General features: G+C 38.7%; 1 protein-coding gene across 1 annotated transcript in view; it reads right to left on the reverse strand.

Annotated features, from left to right (window-relative positions):
* Positions 1 to 21,843, reverse strand: part of man1a2 (mannosidase, alpha, class 1A, member 2) — a 153,817-nt gene that overhangs the window by 35,284 nt on the left and 96,690 nt on the right. Inside the window, exon 7 of the mRNA XM_084724956.1 lies at positions 1,037 to 1,131. Coding sequence (XP_084581082.1) covers positions 1,037 to 1,131 — 95 coding nt within the window. The remainder of the gene's footprint in view (positions 1 to 1,036; positions 1,132 to 21,843) is intronic.

The raw sequence follows: 21,843 nt of genomic DNA on the forward strand, positions 1-21,843 counted from the left end.
CTGCCACTGTTACTTTTCAAACTAATAACTCCTTAAATCTTGATGCAGTGTTGCAGTGAAAAGAGCGGACAGATGCACACTGTGTTTTACTCTGAAATGCAATACTGTACGGCAGCAGAGTCTTCAAACAAAAAAAAAAAGAAAGAAAGAAATTTTAAAATTTAACATTTAAAATGTTGCTTTCATCTCAACTTGCTCAGTAGTGTAACTGGGAAAATGGGCTTGCTCATCATCACAGAAATAGATCATAAGATTGTGATTCTAACTTCAGTGAAATCTGCTGACTTCCCTATCACACAATGCTGCTCTGTCTCATTGGAGGAGCTTACACTTGCTTTGCCTGACTGTGACACAGACTTCAGTGTTGACTGGCTATTACTGTGACTTCTAACCATAATCATAGTGCTGTGGGCAGGACAGTGAGCCTACAGAGTGCAATACTGCACAGTGTATAATTAGTTGTTATATGCATTATAGCATACTATAATACAGTAGAGCACAGTATTAGTAGTATACTGTGTATTATTATAAAATATTTTTTCTAAAAAGGAAATCAGTAAGTTTTTCATTTTAAGAGACTTATTTTCTCCTTTTTATATTTACAATTGCTCTTTACTAAAAGTATTTCTTATCTGATTACTCCATTAATTGATGAAATAACCAGTAGAATACTTTATTAAATTAATGGATAGCTGTAGCCCTATCCACAATGGTTCACCCTATCAATATAAGGCAGTATGTCAGTGTTGTCTTTATAGCTAGTTTCTACTGTCCCCAAGTGGTCTAAAAAATGGGATTACTGCAGATTCAACTTTTGATAATATACAATGAAGACATTTATCTTTAGGTGAAAAATCTCTAGATTAAATAAAAATTTACAGCATTTGTGCAAGGACCAATCTGTCAAGTCACACTAGAATTTGTTCAAGGCTGCTTGGTCAACTGTTAGGAATATTGAGCGGCATATCTCTCTTTATATTCATCTCAGGGCAGCTACTGGATGAAGGGGGTGGTTTTCACTGGCAGTGTCACTGACCTCTTAAGGTTGACCATGGCCCAGGGGATTCCTGTGGGGGTGTTAAAAGCAGGAAGCAGCTTCTCAGCTAGCTGGACAGCCTTCAGCTTGAACACCTGGATAGGGAGAGGGAGGGAGGAAGGATGAGAGAGAAAGAGAAGTTTAATTTCAAGATCGATTACCTTTTATCGTGTTCACTCAGAATACTCTGCAGTCCATCAACGTTTCCTGCTTATTATTCTTCTCAAACAGCTGACAGGTACAAGCATAAAACAACTGCCAACATCCAAAACAAATGCAGGACGAAGGCAAATAAAGCAGAGCGAGGTGTCAGGAGACAAACGATTGCTAAATGATGGCCACAAAGTGTCAGAGTCAAACAGATTTATGGAAGAGACTGTCAGGATAATATATGCAAAAGCTCCCTTCAAACTGTGCTGCAGTAATATGAAATGTTGCAGAATACCACAGAGATGTCTACAATGAAAAGCTTGGAGGTCAAACTACATTGACTGAGCAGAGTGAGATACCAAAGTACACAGTCAGAGTTGGCTTTCTATTATCGTGACTGGCGTCTAATTTACACAGACTGATGGAGAGAAATGGACATGTGTTCATTTTGAGATTACACAAGTTCTTGCACTCGTCTGACAGATGAAGGGCCAGAAAAAATCTGCTGCAGCCCTTGTTCTTTGCTGCTTCATGCCAATCAAAGAGATAAAAGAAAACTAAGGTTACTCTGCTACTGAACTCACTGCAAGTGAGCATATGCTGAAAGCTGGTGTAAAACTGCTTAGAAGACTCATGCTAACACTCAAAGCAAACAGCAAAGAAGTACACAAAATAAACACACCTTACTACCACAACCATTGTCCCAATCTGAAGTTGTTTTTCCCCATTCTGAAATTGCTGCTTGTTTCAACTTTCCTTAAGATGAGTACGAAAGGTCATAGCCTACACAGTAACGCTAAATTTAACAGTGCAATTATTATTCAGACACTGCCATACACCACACATTAGATGAGATGTGAGAGGACACATGTATTGACCAACATGACCAATATGGTGCAGCTCAATTAGCACATTCAACTTTTGTGGCACAGATATAATGACAAGGCAGCCTTGCATAACACTGTACATAGACCCCTTTTCTATTGGTGAACATTCTTTATGGGTGGAGCTTAGGTGGAGGCAAAACAATTCTTTAAGCATGTTAGTTGACACTAGCTAGTAAGTGTTGTGTATTTGTTTTGACACGATGGCTGAAGAAAATATATGCTCTACTGAATATGTACAGTCGCTCAATTTGCAGGGTTGTGAGTGTTATTTTGAATATACAGGATGTCCACAAAGTCGCTTTACAATTAAAAAAAAATATTACAAAAGCAATTGATGACATATGTTAATCAGACTTCTTCTGTGTACTCAGTGGTTAGCAAAGTTTTTAATCACATTGCATTTGTGTATTTGAGGTGCCCTGTTGATGAAATAGGTTCTGTTAAATAAACCCCTAAAAATGGCTACTCCTTAAGAAAAGGCATAATGTGTATCGTGGTTTATTGAAACAAAATCGGATACGCAGACTTAGCGAAACTACAGGATTAAGTATGGAAAGCATCCACTGTCATGTCCATCAAGTGGTGCATGGCACAAGAAATGTATGGAGACAGGGACAGTGTTGGATAAAGAAAAGAAATCGAGTACCGTCTTGATGTGCTTCATGCAACTAATGGTGCCCATATAGAGGTGTATTAAATGAGGCAAAAAACTTCAATATCTACTAATTTCCACAGATTTGTCTATTCATTTGCTTTTGTAATAAATTTGTTCAAATGTAAAGAGACTTTATGGTCAATCTTTTTGTTTTACTCCCTTTAACCATAGTTGTCTTCAATCTTCTTTGACTAGCAGTGACAGCTGGTAGGCAATAAAGCTTCAATTTTGAGCCATTACTACTTCTTATTATGTGGTCTACTACTCTGAGGTGAGTTGTGTTTGCCTCCAGCTAACACCGTGATGTAATCAAAAAGGGCCTGTTAGCAATTTTACAGTGTCCAGTTTTCATAACCATTTATACAAAGTGCTAAATGTTACATATTTTGCTCTGCTCACGAAGGGTGCAACATGTGGGGAAAATAATAATCTCTGCTTGCACATGAATCTTTAGTCTTTACTAGATAATAGCTGATGGGTTCAGAGGTTGGGAAAGTACAAACTCTGCTGCCCTCAAGTCTACTGCTGCAAGCTTGATGGATTCACCTTCTCTGAGCTAAATCGGTTCCCTGATGCACATCAAAACAATACACCTTCATGAGAAACTGACCATGAATGACTAAATAAGATAAGGTCAATAATTAAATTAATACGTCCTTTTGTTATTTTTTTTTTTCAGGGAACAAAGTAAATGTTTCAATTCACAATTTCTGGTGAATTTATCCAAAAAACAATTATTTATAAATTTGTACAGATGTTTTTGTAATGGTAAGTTTCTCTACTGTCCCAAACACTGTATATTTGTGTCCCAGGAGCTATTTTTTATTGTTCCTGGGACAACAGGAGTGCTAATTTCAAGTGCTGAGAACACTTATGTAACTTACATAATTATTACCACCATTTTCAAGCAAAGAGAGGATAGAGAGCATAAATTTTCTTTCCTTATCATTTATTTGTTTGAAAACAATGAATGCATTAACACTTGTGTCCTATAAACTAAATTTTAATTTGACAGACACCTTAAGAGAGTGTAATAAACCCACAAAAATGTTTTGCCTTACAAAGGTGTCAAATCCGAACAGATGTTCAAACAAAACATGAAAGCTTACTTTAAAAAAAAACCAATTAATCACAGCATGAACTGCAAACCTTAATGGAAGTAAACAAGACATACAGAGTAGGATGTGGAATGAAAGAGCTGCATTCTGGTTTTTGACAGCTGACAAGCACACAACAGTCACACAGCTGAAAACATGGCATTCATGAACTATGTGCAGAAGATAATCCAGTGAAAACAATTAACACAAGTGGTGCAGAGAGAAAAACATAACCCCTTTACTCATGGAGCTGAATAAAAGCACAGTGCTGTATAAAAACAAAATCTTTGCTCTTTTCCAAAATGATAAAAAAAAATCGATGATTAATAATCTGTGGTATATGCAAGCTGGTATAGCGACAATTAAATTTGGCATTGCAAAGATAGTTTTAATAGAGTTCATGCTGAGTATGTTGTAACTTTCAAAGAGGTCCTACAACTTTACAACCTGCCTGTATGTCTACCTACATTTTGATCTAGGTTGTCAGAAAAGTCCAGGAGAAAAGCTGAAAAGAAAATGGCTCCAGACTGTCAATCTGTGCCTTTTTTAAGATTTGCAATGTATATTTTACGTGTGAAGGACAGTTGTGAGATAAATGCACGAAGAGGGAGTTGTACAACTTGCAGACAGCAGTCAGGCAAAGCAGCACCACAGAGGAAAGCACTTCGGCACGGGGCAGACGGAGGCTGATTCATCAACACAATCTGTCAGGGCTGAGCAGTTTTATAGAGAGACCAGATCTATGGAAAATTCCTGCTGTCTCACAAAGTAAGAGGGAGCAATAACACATGCTGGTGTTTGCAGAATATTAAGCAGCTAGTGGGACATCTTACAGAGAACTTGGAGGTCAAACTGTGGAGTTAAAGATGGTACAAATCCAGACAAAGACAAGAAGAGGGAGAGGGAGAACAATGCAGTGAAACAGATGTCGAGATAGGCCTGCATATGAGGAGGATATCAAGAACATGAATGGGAAGGGAGAAATAGTCAGGAGGATGAGACACTATTTAAAAGACTCTCCAAGGCTGGACAATAAAGCTAAAAAATAAAATATTGTCATTTTGTATTAAAGCTTAGGGACAATTCCTGATTATACTGTTTTAATGTTTATGTAAAAATGACAACATAATTTCTAAATCACAACCATTTGCCATCAGTGGTATCCAATATTTTACAGTAAAAGAATGTTGATACCAGATGTGTCAACTATTTAAACATGAGCATCTACTTTAAAGGGATATTATTATTCCTTTTTTTGGTTTTTATATCATTCTGTAGCTTCAAATTAGGCCTGTGCGGTATACCAGTTCATACCGAAAACTGGTCTTTATTTTCGTTATGATATGAATTTTTCATATACTGCCATACCGGTGAATAGCCCAAACAACGCCTGGAACGTGCGCAGCAGCCAAGTGTTTCAGCGGGGACCCATTTCACTGCTGCACACCAACACTACAGGCGTGCTTGCTTGAGCGTGTGCACTAGGGATGTTCCTGGCAACTAATTTCCCTGTTGATTAGACACAAAATATAATTTAGACTAGTCGACTAGTCTAACACTAAGAAAACACTTAGAAAGCAGTTAAATTTAGCATAATTTATTAATTTATAATGTTAAACACTGTACGAAAAAATAACGTGTGTATTAAGAGCCATTTGAAGCTGTTAATCACAGTCTACAATTGCCAAATCGTACTGTAAATGCCTCTGAAATGCATGCTACTTTGCGCTGTGCAATACAAACCTTACACATTAATGTACAAAAACATGACAACTCCTCAATATTTTAATAATAATATTTTAATACATTATAATTAATATTTTAAACGACTAGTATTTCTGGTGCTGACTAGCGTGGGATTTAAAGCCAATCAACTGCAGTAATTCTTTTCTCATTAGAAGGAAAAGTGGGTAAGAACACTGACAAAAAAAAAAAAAAAGTTAAATACCGTGAAACCGATATGAGTTTTAAAACAAACATAATATGAAAATTTTGTCATACTGCCCAGCCCTACTTCAAATCCAAACATTTATGTTCAAATAAAACAAGAAAGCTTACTTAAAAAATGAAATTTTTCACAGCATGAATTGGAAACCTTAACGGCGGTAAACAAGACACACACAGCAGGACATGGACTAAAAGAGCTGAATTCTTCTTAATCCAAATAGAACAATTAAGTCAAATGGTGCAGACATACAAAAACATGTAAACCTTTTACTCATGGAGCTGACCATAAAATACAGTGCATAACTGCCAAACTTCTGGTGCTACAGTGCTATATAAAAACAAAATTGTATGCCTCTTAACAAGACATCAGCATGGAGTCTGCAAATGGTTTGCTAGCTACCTGGTGCTTTTTAGATCCCACCCAATCCACTGTCAATCATGATGTGAAATTCCCTTCTTATAGCTTCAAATAACTAATTAAAACCAAAAAGATCAGAAAGCAACAAACAGAGTGATAAGAACCAACTAAAATGACAAAAAACATGTTTGGGAAAAATGTATTTGATGTGGACTTTAATGTTTTCGTTTGGCCCATGTCGTATTTACTAAAATGGAGGGAGTGGTATTTATGACGTATACTGTAAGCAGCCACCAGGAGGTGATCAAGATGTCCTGGCTTCAATTTTGGGGAGTTGTCATGTTGTCCATCTCTCTACATGCCAATGGTGGGGACAGAACAAAGAGAGTGGAATCTACACACAGTTTTGTCCTCTCTCATGCCTTCACTTCAGACAGGCAATGTAAGTAGAGGTTTGAAGAAGGTATCTATTTGTTATCACCGTCTACATCTCTGCTTGTAAGTTTTTATGCATCAAAGTCTGTGTGTGTGTCTGTGCATAGGGTCATGGTGTGTGTGTACTCATCTTGTCTACCCAGTCATCATAAACTCCTCCACTGATTCGTGGCCTGTCTACTGGCCACACAGGGGCCCTTAACAAACTCCACTGCATTTTATTGGCAATCCTGCTGCTGATGTCATCAAGCAGGGACTGGAGCCAAACGACCCGTCAGAGGAGGCGTCCAGTCGCCTCCACAGATAAAACTCTACAGCTTATGATAATCATCTTCTTCCACTGCTTTCATCTACAGGCAAGGATGAAAGGAAAGGCTGCACTCAGGGAAAAGCAAACAGGCCTTCTGAAGAAACAAGGGTGGTATTGTTGGTGGTTAAAGGAAGTGAGCCTTCTGAGAGAAGGAGAGGAGGGTAGAAAAGCTGATTAATTAGTGCCTGTACATGAGCCTTATCTTCTTTTTAGTACTATAGAGCATTATCACTCTTGAGACAAGTGGTGCTCTGCCTAGCTTTACCTGTGTAGCCAAACTCTGTGTTCAGCATCTGGCGTGAACAGACTCTGAGGACATGCAACAACACGCTGCCAACAAAAGCACAAAAAAGTAGGTACAAACAACATAAGTAAAGTTTGGCTGTTAATTTTCAGGTTGTCTACCATGCAATCACTCCAAAGCCTCCATAACCAGTCACCCTCCTACCTCACTGACATATTCCCACTTCCCTTCCCGCAGCTCATTTGATGCCAGCCTCCTCTCTATACCTGAGGCTATAAAGTGTTCACCATCGCTACCCCCTCCCTCTTGAAGTATGTCCTCAAACATATCTGAGACTGCTATGACCAGTCCACATTCAAATCACTGATCAAAACACACCTCTTCAGACTTGCTTTTAACTTGTGACTAATGCTGTGATTTATTCTGTGTATGATCTTTTTTATGTAAGTTTTAGCATATTGTGTTTTTGAATACTCTGAAAAGCACTCAATAAATAAAATATATCAGCACACATCTATCATTTTGGTAGAGGGAAATGGAACTTAGCCATAATATCTGTACCATTACAAAAAAAATACAATACCATGCAATAACCACGAAAAATGCAAAATCTGTACACTCTTATTTAGGTAATACAATTCACATTAATGAAAAAATGAGGGAACCAAAAGTGTATATGTTTCTTATCCCATTAGAATTTATGAGAAATATTTCAAAATTCAATCTCAGTGCTGCTTCAGATGTATTCTGGTTGCAGTCACAGGTTTTAATAGAAATAATTCAAAAACGACAACATCAGACATGGCTGGGAACAGGCTGGGGACACATTCGACCTTGTGCAGTTCAGGGAGCGTATCCTCAATTTGCAATTACAGTCTTCATGTTGAATGAAAGTTATTCAACCTTCAATTTCACATTCTGTCTTTTTCTACCAGAGACTACTGAATTGTGCAACATTCCACTGTTAAATTGCCAACAGTAAGCCCTTGACACAGTTCCAAAATCACTCCAGCAAAATAACCACATGCCTATGTATATCTATCCACTTGATGACATCATATGTATTGCAGCAAGACGACTAGACACCAGACAGTTTGTTGTCTGGCATCTCCTTTCCTATTTCTATCATTTTCCCCCAGGTCTGACAGCTTTAGAGTTCAACCTCTTAAAAGGCATTACAGCACACTTTAAAATCAATCACTGAACCGATACACACACAAATAAAGATTTGTAAGACACAATTCGGAAACAAGACAAGGTCATAGGCAATAAATTTGGTCTGACACATTTTTTGAGAGCACGCACAAACATTACATGTATGAAAAGCTGGGGTGATGCTGTCAGATAGTTGAACTTTATTACATATACATCCGTATGAGCATATATGTTGGCCAATAAGTAAGACACAGCAGTACAGAAATGTCACGATTAAGGTAAAAGTGTCACCACTATGCAATTTATTCACAAGAGAGCACTTTCAAGCTTATTTTTCATTATTTTAACAAGCAAATTTAAGGGATAAAAAAAAATAAAAAGTAAAAATTCTTGTTTTTCATGTGTTTGATAGCTGAATTTTAGCCAAGACATTTTTATCAGATGACTCAAATATAATTTCTGATGTCCATCTGTCTAAAAATCCATGATCCATTGAACCCTGGTTCTAACATTCATCAGAAAGAAAGCTGAACACATTTCTGTCTTCCACTCCTCTGCTTTTCTTCCTGTATTTTTCTTCAACCTGTTTTCCAATTATCTCTTTTCCCATCTTTCAACTATCTCTCCATTCCATCTCTTTTTTCCTATAATTCTTTTCTGCATTCTCTCCTCCTTTCAGGATTAGTTGTGCCCTGAGGCCACTCGGTTGTTTGTTTCGATGGGCCAAATTCCCAGACAGCAGATTTAGAGTATGGCAGGAGGTTAGAATGGGACACAGGCTGGTTTTGTCTCCCTTGCGGTGGAGAATGATGTTAACACCGCCTGGGTGAGAGGTTTGACTACTGGGACCAGCCATGCTAAAAACGCATGCAATGGTCCTGTAAGGAGCTTTGGATGAAATCATCTGCCAAATGGTACATCAATGTTACGTCCCAGGGACAGGGAGAGCTGTAATCCGCCACTCAAACACATCCTAAACTCAGCCAATGATCCAGTTATTACACATGAGGATATAATTTGTAAGCTGTGAGCAGCTGGGAGAGACTGAAATCGTTGTAAAGCAGAACAGTCTCTGATAAATTTGACAATGTAGACAGAAACACACACACAAGAATGAGTGCAAAAATACAGAAAATCACAAAGAGAATGTAGCCTATTGCAAACTGCATTGAAAAGGTAAATGAATTGAAAAGGTAAATTTAGATGCAGAAGTGGGAGAGCTAACACCATCAAATAAACTAGCAGTGATGGAGCTTAGTTCAAGTTCCATCAGGTCCATCCTCTCGAATGCATGCTCACATTATGTTTTAGTGCTGCCACGACACCAGCATTTTTGACTTTAAAGCCAACAGCAAGTTTAGTATCATGATCGATACTAAAACGATTCTTGGAACTGAAGAGAGACCCACAGAGTGTACAAATTACTATTTCATTTTAATTTTATACTTATCAGAGCCAGTTGCTAATCTATTTTTTATATCTATTGGGTCAAAGGTTAATATATGATGCATTATAGACCTGTCCTGCACAATGCATATGTATTAGTCTATAAACCATAAAAACAAAAAAATCCAGCACAACTCTACCAATAGAACATTTCCACTTAAATGTTCCTCCAGCAACCCAGTAACTTATTTTATATTCACTATTACAGTTACAGCTATTACACAATTTTCAGTGGGAGTCAGTGTGCCTCTTTTTCTGCCCATTCTTTCTGACACCACAGAGCCACCACAGTTTAGACATGGCATGTAGCTAGTGCTAGTAGCCTTATGCTATTAACCGTTTTAAAAAGCACCAAAACAAGACACTAAAATAACTGTAGCATAATAAAGTGTCACTAGTCCATTGTATTAAGCGTGAGTTAAAAATATTGAACTTGAGCAAAAAATAAAAAAAATTGCGTGTATCACAGGACTGTGTAAAGTGTGTGGGGAGGACTTGGCAGAACGGAGGTACAGAGCCGCCACTCGCTGTCAGACGGCTGCTGAGCACCGAGGGATTCTCTGGAAGAGTGCTGGGAGAAGAGTTAGGGCTTCTGTAGGAATAAACACAGTGACTCACACTGGATTCTGCTCATGGGGTAGATCAATCAGAGGCTGAAATGAACACAAACACACACTCTTGGTGCTTGTACGAGGCAAAAATACACTGCTTTGTGTTAACAGACATATTAATATTATTTTCAATACTGAAAAGTTTTTAACAAAACAGAATCGAAAAATTGACTAAATGTTGGTATACTGTGCAACACTGTCTAACTAGCAAGTGAATCCTGTCAGCTGTGTTTAGATGTTCCTTGTGTTCAAACTTGTATTTAATATTGCATAATCAGATTTAATCAAAGCTGCGGTTTAAACATCTTCTTTTGTTTAGCTTTTAAAAATGTTCCCTTTGCTGCTGCAGCTTCCAGTTGTCAGCTCTGTGCTGCTGTTCTACATCCCCTCTCCACCCCACCAACAGAAACCCTAGTCCAAGTATAAACAGATGAAGATGAAATACACAAAGAGATGTCTTTGTTCACCATGTTCATTTTGTTAACCAAGCCATATCTTTTGTATGCATGTGCTTTAACTCTATCTGATGAATAAATGTATTGATGTAATGTTGCTGTGAATATAAACCCTTCATAGGGTTCTTTTTTGGGTTCCATCTTCTAATGCTAATATACTTAAATATTATATTAATTTGTCATTCAATCAGTACAGGTATATTAATTATTGTTATCATTAACTCCTTATTGTCACTAATGACTGAAATGTCTACATAACAAATACACTGTAAAAAGAACAAAAACTTATTTGAAATACTTGTCTAAATGACTCAATAAGATCAGTATTTTTCACACTGGCTGCAATGAAGAATCTCCTAATACATAAGATACTGTGCACACACACACACACTCACTGCACACGAGAAGACACACAGCCCCTGGTGTAAGCAGTGGGCCACTGTTGACATGTAATGGAGCCTCCTAAAGGGATTAAGGGGTAGACTGTGAAATGTGCTGAATGCGCCTTCTTGGTAAGAAGGGCCCCGGGGGCCAGCAGGAGAGACAGGATTAAGTCACCAGTTGTGTGTGTGTGGTTACTGCATGTCATTTCCATACTTTGTCATGCCACTTCACCATCAGCTGATCCATTTGTTCATATTGTTTAGCAGTGGCAGTGGCCCTGCATCAAAGGCAGGAGGCACAAAGATGAGCTGCCATGGGAAAACTTGAAGACCATCATCAAATTAGCTCAATAATGTCTTCATCTCTCATACCATATTACACTAACTGCTGTCAGATATTTTGCATTGAGCATTTATGGACATGGTGCACTTAAGAAGACTCGAAAAGGATATGACTGATGAGTGATGGACCTTTTACACCGGCACTTCCCTCGGTGTCCAATCTTCTAACTGTGAAACAAATATAGCTAGTTGTTTAATTGTGAAACTCCCAGCTGATATGCTTATATTGCCTCTTTTGTGTTTGGTGCTTTTGTGTTTGGTTATTTTTCAGCTTAACACCCAAAAGATAAATGTTTTGCTGGATCCAAATGTCTAAAATACATCATGATTTTACCTTATCATTTATAGTCAACAAAAATACAAACAAAACCCTTTTGCTTTCCCCCCCATTTTTCATGAGTTGAAGTTAAAAAAAAAAAACAACTAAGACTCTTCTTTGCCCATAACAGACTTTTAAGTTTGAAACACATAAAGGAAGCATTGACATTGTATCAACAGCTTAATGTAGTAACTTCAAATAGGAAAACAGAAGCAGATCAAAACAGAGCTTCATACTAAAATATTGTATTTCCCCGTCATGCCTGGAATGAGCAGTTTGTTTAGTTAGCTGTTTTATGTTCCACAATGTAAATGGTACTATTTGTTTGTGTTTGTTCAGAACATGGTGATTTATGTTGGTAGCCTAAATGTTATTTTTGTTCTGGTTGGTTATTTGAACCACTAGGAAGGGGGCTGCTACATTTCTTGGGCCCAGCTGAATTCTGCTTTTTAAAAACTTCTTGATCCCTGCGTTGAATGTCATTAAAAGGTTGTCACCAGGGAGAGCTGCTCTCTGTCAGCTGCCTGACACTATTTAAGAAAAGTTGGTATACATTTTACTCTGCCAATTGGCGACCCAATAAAAACAAGTTTGGAAACCGTTTTGGGTCATGGTCTTAAGTTTGGGAAATAGCAAGTAGTAAGTAAGTAATTAAAATGTGGAACATCAGCAGAAGTAAAACAGAGGACCTCTAGAATAGTTGGAATTGGATGTTAAGTTGAAATTTATCTATGAAATTCTGTAATGCTTCATTGTTAGAGCAGAGTCTTCAGATCAACTCCTCTTGGAGATGGAGACCAAGTACAGCAATTCTTGATCAAATGAAAAGTGGTAGAAAAGTATATGAACTGTTACTGTATCCATCTGTATCTGGCTGACTATTAATGCATAAGGAAATATCATTTCTTTCATTTCCTACTCTACATCACTCTCTTCTTTCCCTCATTAACTTAATTCTCTTAGCCTCTATCCCCCCCTCTTTTCCTGTATTCAGTGTATGGTCCATTTCCCCACATCTTTCTGCTTGTCATCTCTGTTCCAAAAATCTCTCAGTCTTTTTCTGTCCTCATCCCTCTCTGTATCCATTTCTCTATGTTCTTCACACCTCTCTGCGTTAATCTCATTTGTATCGTCTTTTAACCTTGTTGTCCTTCCAGCTCTCCTCTCTATGTGAGTTTGTACTCATGCAATGAGCTTGAATCAAATTACATATTAAATAAGTGGTAAGTAAGGTCTGTATGCGCATGGTAAGTCATTTGTTTGTCGATTGGAATTCATAAAGCTGTAATGAAATTAAAATTTCTTTCCTGTTGGTTGCACCATCTTGGGCTTCCTCTTTCTCTCAGTGTATGTGTGTGGCTGCCTGCTGGCACAGCAGCAGCTAGTTACTGAGCATGTCATCACAGCAATATCTGCAAAGGGGAAAAGGATTCCCATGGGAAGCTAGACGGCTGTTGCTAGAAACAACTGGGGTGGCCTAAATATGTGCTGCTTTCCTATTGGCAAGAATAATCTAAACATAATAGCTTGCCTATTTGATGCTACTGTCCATCAACAAAGACTTTGCCCTTTTATTCATTTATATCCATTCACTTTTTTAACAATCACACAATGGTTACCCATGGTTGTCAGGCTAATGCTATAGCATACAGTGCAGTTTTAACCTTTTTGGAAACTGTTTGGGGAAGGCTTTCCTGCTTGAACATTTAAGTGTCCCCATGCACAATGCCAGGTCTATGAATATATATTTTGCCCTGTTTGGTGTGGAAGAACTTAACTGATGTGAATTAGTGACAGACAGTGGTGAAAAATATTTTTTTGGATCGACCACCTTTAACTTTGATTATGACATGCATTATCCATGGCATCGTTTTGATAAGCTTATGCAATATCACAGCATTGATTTCTGTCAAGAGTTGCATTCCTTTTTCACCAAGATCTTGTACTGATGATGGGAGAGTCGGACCACTGTGTTAAGTCTTCTCCTGCACATCCCAAAGATTCTCAATGGGATTAAGGTCTGGACTCTGTGGTGGCGAATCCATGTGTGAAAAGGATGTCTCATGCTCCCTGAACCACTCTTTCACAATTTGAGCCCAATGAATCCTGGCATTGTCATCTTGGAATATGCCTGTGCCATCAGGGAAAGAAAAAAGCCATTGATGGAAAAACCTGCTCATTCAGTAAATTCAGGTAGTGAGCTGGTCTCAGTTTTTGGGCACGTAACGTTGCTGAACCTCAACCTGATCAACTGAAGCAGCCCCAGATCATAACACTGCCCCCATAGGTTTGTACAATACACACTAGGCATGATGGGTTCATCACTTCATCCACCTCGCTTCTTACCCTGATGTGCCCATCACTCTGGAACAGGATAAATCTGGACACATCAGACCACATGACCTTTTTCCTTTGCTCCAGAGTCTTTATACTCCCTAGCAAATTGAAGCTTTTCTTTATTAATTTGCCTAACTGATATGTGGTTTTCTTAAGGCTACACAAATGTTTAGTCCCAGTCCCCTTAGTTGTTTTCTTTGTTTGATGCAGGCCAATAATTTGACCCTTTGATAGATTAATCGTTTAAAAAATAATTGTTAGGTGCAGCCCTACACAGCTTATTAATTTTGAAACTCTGTGCTGATATCAGCACAAACACACTTACTTCCGCACGCTCTGTATGTGCCACCCCTCACCTAAACCATACAGACTATTTCCAACACGTATAAATCTTGTCAGACGTGTGTAACCTCCTAATGCTATCTGAGAATGGACCCATTCAGGTGATATTCCAACCCGATTCTCGGGTTGTGGTTCAGAGTGTATATGTGAAAAATGCTTTACTCATGACTAGACCTTCAAAGCTGCCAGATCCAGAGTAGAAATTTTGAAGTTGCTGTTTGGTTGGACACCATTTATTCTACATCTCTTTGGTTTGGTTTGTTTTCCCCTGTGAAAACTTTGGCATGTTCACCTCCTTACAAGTTGTTTTCTTGCATCTAAGCGGAGAGAAACATTTAGGATCACTTCATAGCGATCACAATGCTAGCCAGTCCCACTCTTTCCTTTTATCCCACGTGTCTCTCGGCCTTCCTGCTGGGCAGTGGCGTAGTGGCAGTCAGTCAGAGGGAGTATGATGCCCTGAATTTGTTTGACAGGTTCAGTGTTTGACAAAAAATGAGTGGGAATCAAATGCTCCCTGGTGAGATCAAACAGACTGTGTGTGTGTATATACTGCAGTCTGCAGACACCAATCCCTGGACAGCAGACAGCTAAACCTCTATATCTGAGCACACAGACACAGACAGACAGGCAGTGAGAGGAAAAAAGGTAAAGTGTGGGGTAGTGAAAGTGATACATGGAGAGAGCCGAGAGGATGAGGGAGCAGACTGACAGGAATTTGAGGAAAAGAGCAAGAGAAAAATACAGGATGTCTTCGGAGAGAGGCTTCAATTCAGGTTGATGGCAGAGACAAAAGGCATGTAAACAGACTTGTTATTTTCTTGCCATTTATCACAACACTTTTGTTTCACCATTTGTCTTCTGTCATGCCTCCCTACACCTCTATATCTTTGCTGTCCATTTTTCTGTTTTGCCATCTCTTATAGTCCCCAAACTAACTTTTTCGCTTCATCTCCCTCCCCACTTGCTCTCCTCCCTCCTTGTCCCCCTTTAACCTTTTCCTCTGTTCTACCCTCTCTCCCTCTAATTTCCTCCCTTCCTCTCTGGTTTTCTTCCATCACCATCATTATCTCTGTCCCCCTGTCTCTGTACCCCTGTTCCCTTCATTTGCTGTTCCATTTCTGTCATTCTCCATCTCTTTATCTCCTCCCATCCCTCCTCCATCCGTTCCACAGGGTGCTTGTGGTGTAGCGTTTATGCCTGCAGAGTCTGCAGCTTTCCTTTCAGACGATCTCATCTCATTATCCTACATTACAGGGCTCGGCTTGCTCCCCTGACCTTCTCCCTTCTCTGTGCAATCTGCTGTTCCTTGCTCAAATCATCCCTGTCATTCTAGTCCCACTCCTTTTTTGTTTGAAGGAACAAGGACAAAAAGTCACAGTTTTGTCACAGCACAGTTTTTTTCCTTCTCCCATGCATATTGCATGTAGCCAGGAAAAGAAAACTTTAAATGAGGGGTGTCCAAACTTGGGGCCACATGGTGAAAAGAAAAGGCCTTCCTGGGCTATGAGCCTTTTAATTTAAGAAACTATCTTAATGAGGCAGTTTTGAGCACTCTGAGCTGTACACTTAACTTGAAAATAACTGTATGCCTATTAAATTCCATTCACCAGTAAATAGCACTCTGATTGGGAATAAGAACTAAAAAACTGCTGTTAATTCTTTCAAAGAAATTCACAGATGTAATAGTCTGGCTGATTTTGTTCTATATGAGAAAATGTCTGCTCACATGTATGTTTGTATATTATGTATGGAGAGTCAAATAAACGGAGCAACACTTTGGCACGGTGCCTCATCCGAGGAAATCTGGACTTTTCTCAACGTCTGTGGAACTCTGATTGTGGGAGCTGCTGGTGGCAAATATCATCTCACTGCATTTCAATAAGCTCCAGCTGCATGTGTTCCAGTGAAAGGCTTTGGGAGCAAGTTAATGTCCTTCTAAATGCAGGCAGCAAAGTCCTGAAAACACTGGTTAAATTCCCTGACCAATAATATATCCTGCAGAGTTGGGAAGTGCTGTTAGGGATGTTCCTGGCGACTAATTTCCTTGTCGATTAAATGCAAATTTTAATTTAGATTAGTCAACTAGTCTACAAGTAAGAAAATGCACAGAAAGCAGTTAAAATCGAGCATAATTCATTAATTTATAATGTTAAACACTGTCTGAAAAAATATTGTGTATATTAAGAGCCATATGAAGCTGTTAATCACAGTCTACAATCACCAAATCATGGTTTAAATGCCGCTGAAATGCGTGCCATTTTGTTCTGTACAATAGAAACACTGCACATTGACCTACAAAACATGACAACAACTCAATAAATGCTTTACCTTTTCAGACCAAAGAGAATCAGTGTCTGCGGGTAAACGACCATGAGCTGACGTTAGCTGCCAGCCTGACACACAGTGTGGTTAACTTAAGCAGTGCTAGCAGCAGCTGCTGCTGCTCTGCTTGCAAGTTAATGTCCATGTCTGCGCTTTATGTTGTCACATGTTGCTCCAGTTGAGTGATTATATACAGGTTTATTTTTTCACAGTCTACATTCAACATTACTTTGATTTCTTTTAAGATTAAAACACTGCCAAACTGCACTGGTTTTATTAGCTGTCATCTGTCCGCCTTTGTTGGAGTCCGGAGTTGCCTGGGCTTACAGCATACGGCAAGAGGGGCTGTTGTCTGATGGAGCCGCAGCCCCAACTAGTGGCGGATGGCTGCATCAGATCTTAGAGGCAGCAGTTAATGGGCATTGTGCATGAATGAAGTATTGATAAATAGTTTAAACAACTAGTATTTTCTGGTACCAACTAGCAAGGGTGGTGACGTTTAGTTGTATAGCTGACTAATCCCATTTCCACTCATCAGCCTTTGTTCAATGTGCTCAGCCGACCAGTGAGATCAATTAATAAACCTAGGCCTGCCAACCACTCAGGACTTCTCAGTTCAACAAGGCTATTTCCTTTTTTCTTTCAAGGTCAGTTTCAGATCCCCAGGAATAGAACTATTCCAGAAACTGTTCCACAACTAACCCAATGCACATCTGAGTGGTGGATTATGTCCCTGTATTGTGAATCAATTTTCATCAGGGAAGCCCAGAACTCCACGTGATTAAGCACTCTTGATCAGATGAGATTAATAGTTTTCCTCACATCACCCAGCTGAGCAGCTCTGCCACAGAGTGCTTCCTGATGTATCATACAAAGCAATTTCACGGCCCCTCCTCCAGACTCCCAAACTTTGCTGCACCGCACACCAGGGATGTCAACTAACTGATCAAGGCAGTGGTAGCCCAGCAACTCCTGTTTTCTGTGAGGCGAAATTACAGTTTTTTCCAATGGACTCATTGCTTTGAAGAGGGCGTAGATGGACATAACAACTTCAGTTCCCCGTCAGAAAAGGCTGTCTGTCAGCATGGTAAAGCAATAAAACTATTAGAAATATTGTGCATACTTAAAATGACTACTGATTTTTTTGGTGAGCCTTTTGTAAGTTTTTAAAACACATTGTTTTGCTTCTCCAAACAGGGGCCATGTCAACCGCAATCTACTGTTGGTAATTCCCTGACCATGGATACGTTATCTAATATAACCCCAATTAAAAAAACATGAACTATCTCCCTAACTGACATTAATGGCCAACATACCTGCCTGAATACAGAACACTTTCCTCCAGCCTACAATTCTCTGAGCTTCACCATAACATTTGTTTAAACAACCAGAGAAAAGTGTGTCAGTCTGAGTAGATAACACCAACCAAATGTAGGCATTCTGCATCTACAGTTTCTGTACTTGAAAATGGAAGGTAAAAACACCAGTGTACTAATGAGCTGCAGGTATTGGCAGAAAAAAACACAAGAAGAGAGAAAAAACACCAAATACCAAAATAACTGTAAGAACCAGCCATACGGACAAAACACCGCTTTTGATTAATAGAGTTTTATCGTGTTGAAGTTCTTTCTCTCTTGCCAAGTTCCTCTACCTGCCAGTGAAAACAGCTGATGACTTTATATATTCATCCATCACTGTACACAGCATAGGAAAGACATTCTGAGCCATCCTCTAACAAGCTCCCAAAAACAAAGGTATCAGTAAAGACACAAAAACATCACAAAACCTAAAACCGTTTCAACTTTGTATTTTTTCAGCTCATTCATGACCTTAAACTCTCTAAGTGTATGTTTGAATTATGCAGTGTGCTTCCAACATTTGAAAAAAATCAATGGAAAACAGAAAAGTTGCTATTCTAGGATGTTTCTAGAATAGGCAATTCCTTAAACTTTTAATATTTTACAGTGTTGTACCACTGTGAAATGTGGACTGTGAGTCACAGTTTTCCCAGAATCCCTGACAAAACCTTTCTCTCATTAATAATTTGTTTTACTGTTGACATGCAGCAGTACCCTTTGTTGAAAAATTATCAACTAGTTCTAACTCAGCTCTTGTCTAGTGTTTTTGCATCACAGAAGTTCTTAATTGGCAGAGAAACGATGCCCAAAATTGGCCAAAATTGTTAGCAAATTGGTTACTGACAATCATAAGGCACAAGGGGAACGGGGGGTGGGATACAAACAAGTGGAGAGGAGGGAAAAGGACACAGTGATAGAGTTCTCAAGTAAAAAGGGAACAGCAGAGTAGCAGAGTGACATCGATGAGAAGAGAAGAGAAAGTTGGAAAAATACTAGTGGTTAACAAAGGAGAGGAAGAGAGAGAGGTGAGACGTTTACTGTTTTTAAGATTAGAGGAGGTACTGTACAGAATTAAAAAGTGTGACGACAGATGTACTGGAGAGATGACATTACATGATAAAAGAGGGAAAAGTGGACCATACAGGAAGTGGGAAGAAGGTAGAATACTTCTTATTCTTAACTCATAGGGTCCTTTACTATTCCTATCATATTCCTATCTTTTATTTTCAATTTGTATAGTGTTCTTATTTGTATATAGTATTTTTATTTGTGCATAATTCTTGCATTTAACTTTTTTTTACCATTTGAGTTATTCCCTTTAAACTTAGCTCCTTTTACACTGCTAAGTATTTTACTTGATAACGCATCTGGATGAGAGTAAGCGAGAGTATATAGAGAAAGAAAGAGTGACGCATTACCCCTGCAACTTGTTCAAGTCAAAGTGATTCAGGGCAATGGTAAGCTGAAAGCAATCATAAGTGTGGTTGCACTTCAAAATTTGAGGCAAACTTGGTAAAATATTTATAATGTCAAGTACAAAGCTGGTGAAGGTAACACGTCTTACCTGAGGAAACACCCGGTCAAACACAATCTTAAAGCTAAACAGTACACTGTGTTTAATAGGCTGAAAGCCAACTCCCCTGCAGCAACTGCAGCTAACGCTGGCCTGCCTGCAGCTGAGTTTAAGTTAACCCTTCATGGATGACGAATCTTTAAATGAGGCATTGACAACTTCATCATAATCTTCACGTGATTAATTACCTTGCTGGATAAGTTGTTGTTGGAGATAACAAGGCAGTTTTTCACTGTCTTGTTTGGCATTTGCTTAGCAGTTATCCTCAGCCAACACTCAGCCAATGGCTGCATCCGCAATTGCTCACAAACATGCTATTTAGTATGATACAAAAGTCAGTGAGATTTATTAGCATGCCCAAAACCTTGGTATGAAATTAATACTACCTTAACTGCATACTATTTATGGGGAAATATTACAGTATTCAAGAAATGCAGTAGTGATGACAATGACAACAACAACAACAAAACAGAAGGAATCAAATGTGCTTCTTATGAGACATGCACAACAACACTATTAAACTATGTCTGTCTGGTGACACACTGATAGGCTGAAGGTTGTAGGAATGGGCGTTATGTTCTTAATAAATTAAATGTTCTAAACAATATTGTTGAAATTGAGCTAAAGTGAAAGACAAGCAAAAATGCAAATGAAAACAGGAGGTAAAAGAAAAAAACTGGAAGAAAAGTGAATTTTTAGTGGCAAAGCGGGTAAAAAAAACTTAATGCAGCAATCAGGAGAGAAGAAGAGGAAAAAATATCTGTGGAGAAAAAAACAGAAATCTGAAGAGGAGATTTAGCAAAGAAACAAGTTATGAACAACAAAAATCAACAAAGTATAAAAAGCTGGAAATAAGGGAGAAAAGAGAACAGTTAAAGAAAACGAGAGAGGGTAAGGACACTAAAAGAGAAGAAAGGTTAGAAAGACAAGGATAAGAAAATAAATACAAAGGACAGATTATAATGGGGAGGAGAATGAGGAGAAAGCACAATAGAAAACCAAAGGACAGAAGGAGGAGCGGAGGAATGATGGAAAGAAAAATATTAAAAACAAAAAGCTCAGTGGAGAAAAGGGGGAGAAACAGAAATTAAGAAAGGAGAGCCGAGAAAAAAAAAAAAACAGAAACCGAAGAGAGAAAACAGGGAGGAGAGGACAAGATGAACAATACAAGAGGGAGGAAAAAGGAGGGAGATGAGGAAGAGAGAAAGAAGACTGGAATAGAAGAGAGAGTTGGCAGAGGAAAGAGGAGATGATCTAATTAGAAGAGTGCAGACAGGTGGCCAAGAGAGCAAAATGTAAGACAGAGTGAGAAAAGAGGAGAGAAGGTGGTGAGGACATTAGAGAAAGAGGTAGAAACAGAAGGAGAGACAAAAGAATAAAGCTGGGGACAGACAGAGGAGTAAACATAATCCATCACTGCTGCTTTGCCTCGACTCTCAGACCAACACCTCCTCCTCCTGAATGCTGATCTCCAACTGTTAACTCTTTTTTTGTGAATCACAGTCTTCCCTCTTCTCAGTTTATCTGTTGCTCAGTCTGTGTTGGCCCACTCTCTGCCTGTATTTCCCTCTTTGTCTCTGTCTTTCTCCTTGTAATTGGTATTACATCACTCTCATCCTGTCTGATTGTTTCTTTTATTCAGTTTACTTGATTGTTCCCTGCCATGTTCATTGATCCCTTCTTATTTATTTATTTATTTATTTTTAACTAATTTTCAATCTGTTTTTTTCTGACTGTGTTGACTGTGACTGACAGACACAACAGAAGACATCCAGTTACTTGAACATCTCATCAGATGAGGCGGTCATTGGCTTTTTTACTTTTAAATTAGAAATTTATCTGTGTGCCTTGCCTACACCAAAGCAATATATTTTATTACTTCCATTGTTTTGTCATTTATAGCAAATTTCTTGTACTTAATCTGACAAGGGCCCCACAACCTCTTATGTGCATTCTTGAACCCCATTTGCTGATGCATAGCAAGTTCCTATTAAGTCAAATTCAATGTTTTTTGTCACATGTGTTGCACAACACATCACCTATACACTGGTATCTGGACCAGGTATTCCTACAATGGT

The sequence above is a fragment of the Lutjanus erythropterus genome, chromosome 8 (genome assembly GCF_056507025.1).
Source record: "Lutjanus erythropterus isolate fLutEry1 chromosome 8, fLutEry1.hap2, whole genome shotgun sequence".
In the NCBI taxonomy this organism is placed as follows: Eukaryota; Metazoa; Chordata; class Actinopteri; order Lutjaniformes; family Lutjanidae; genus Lutjanus; species Lutjanus erythropterus.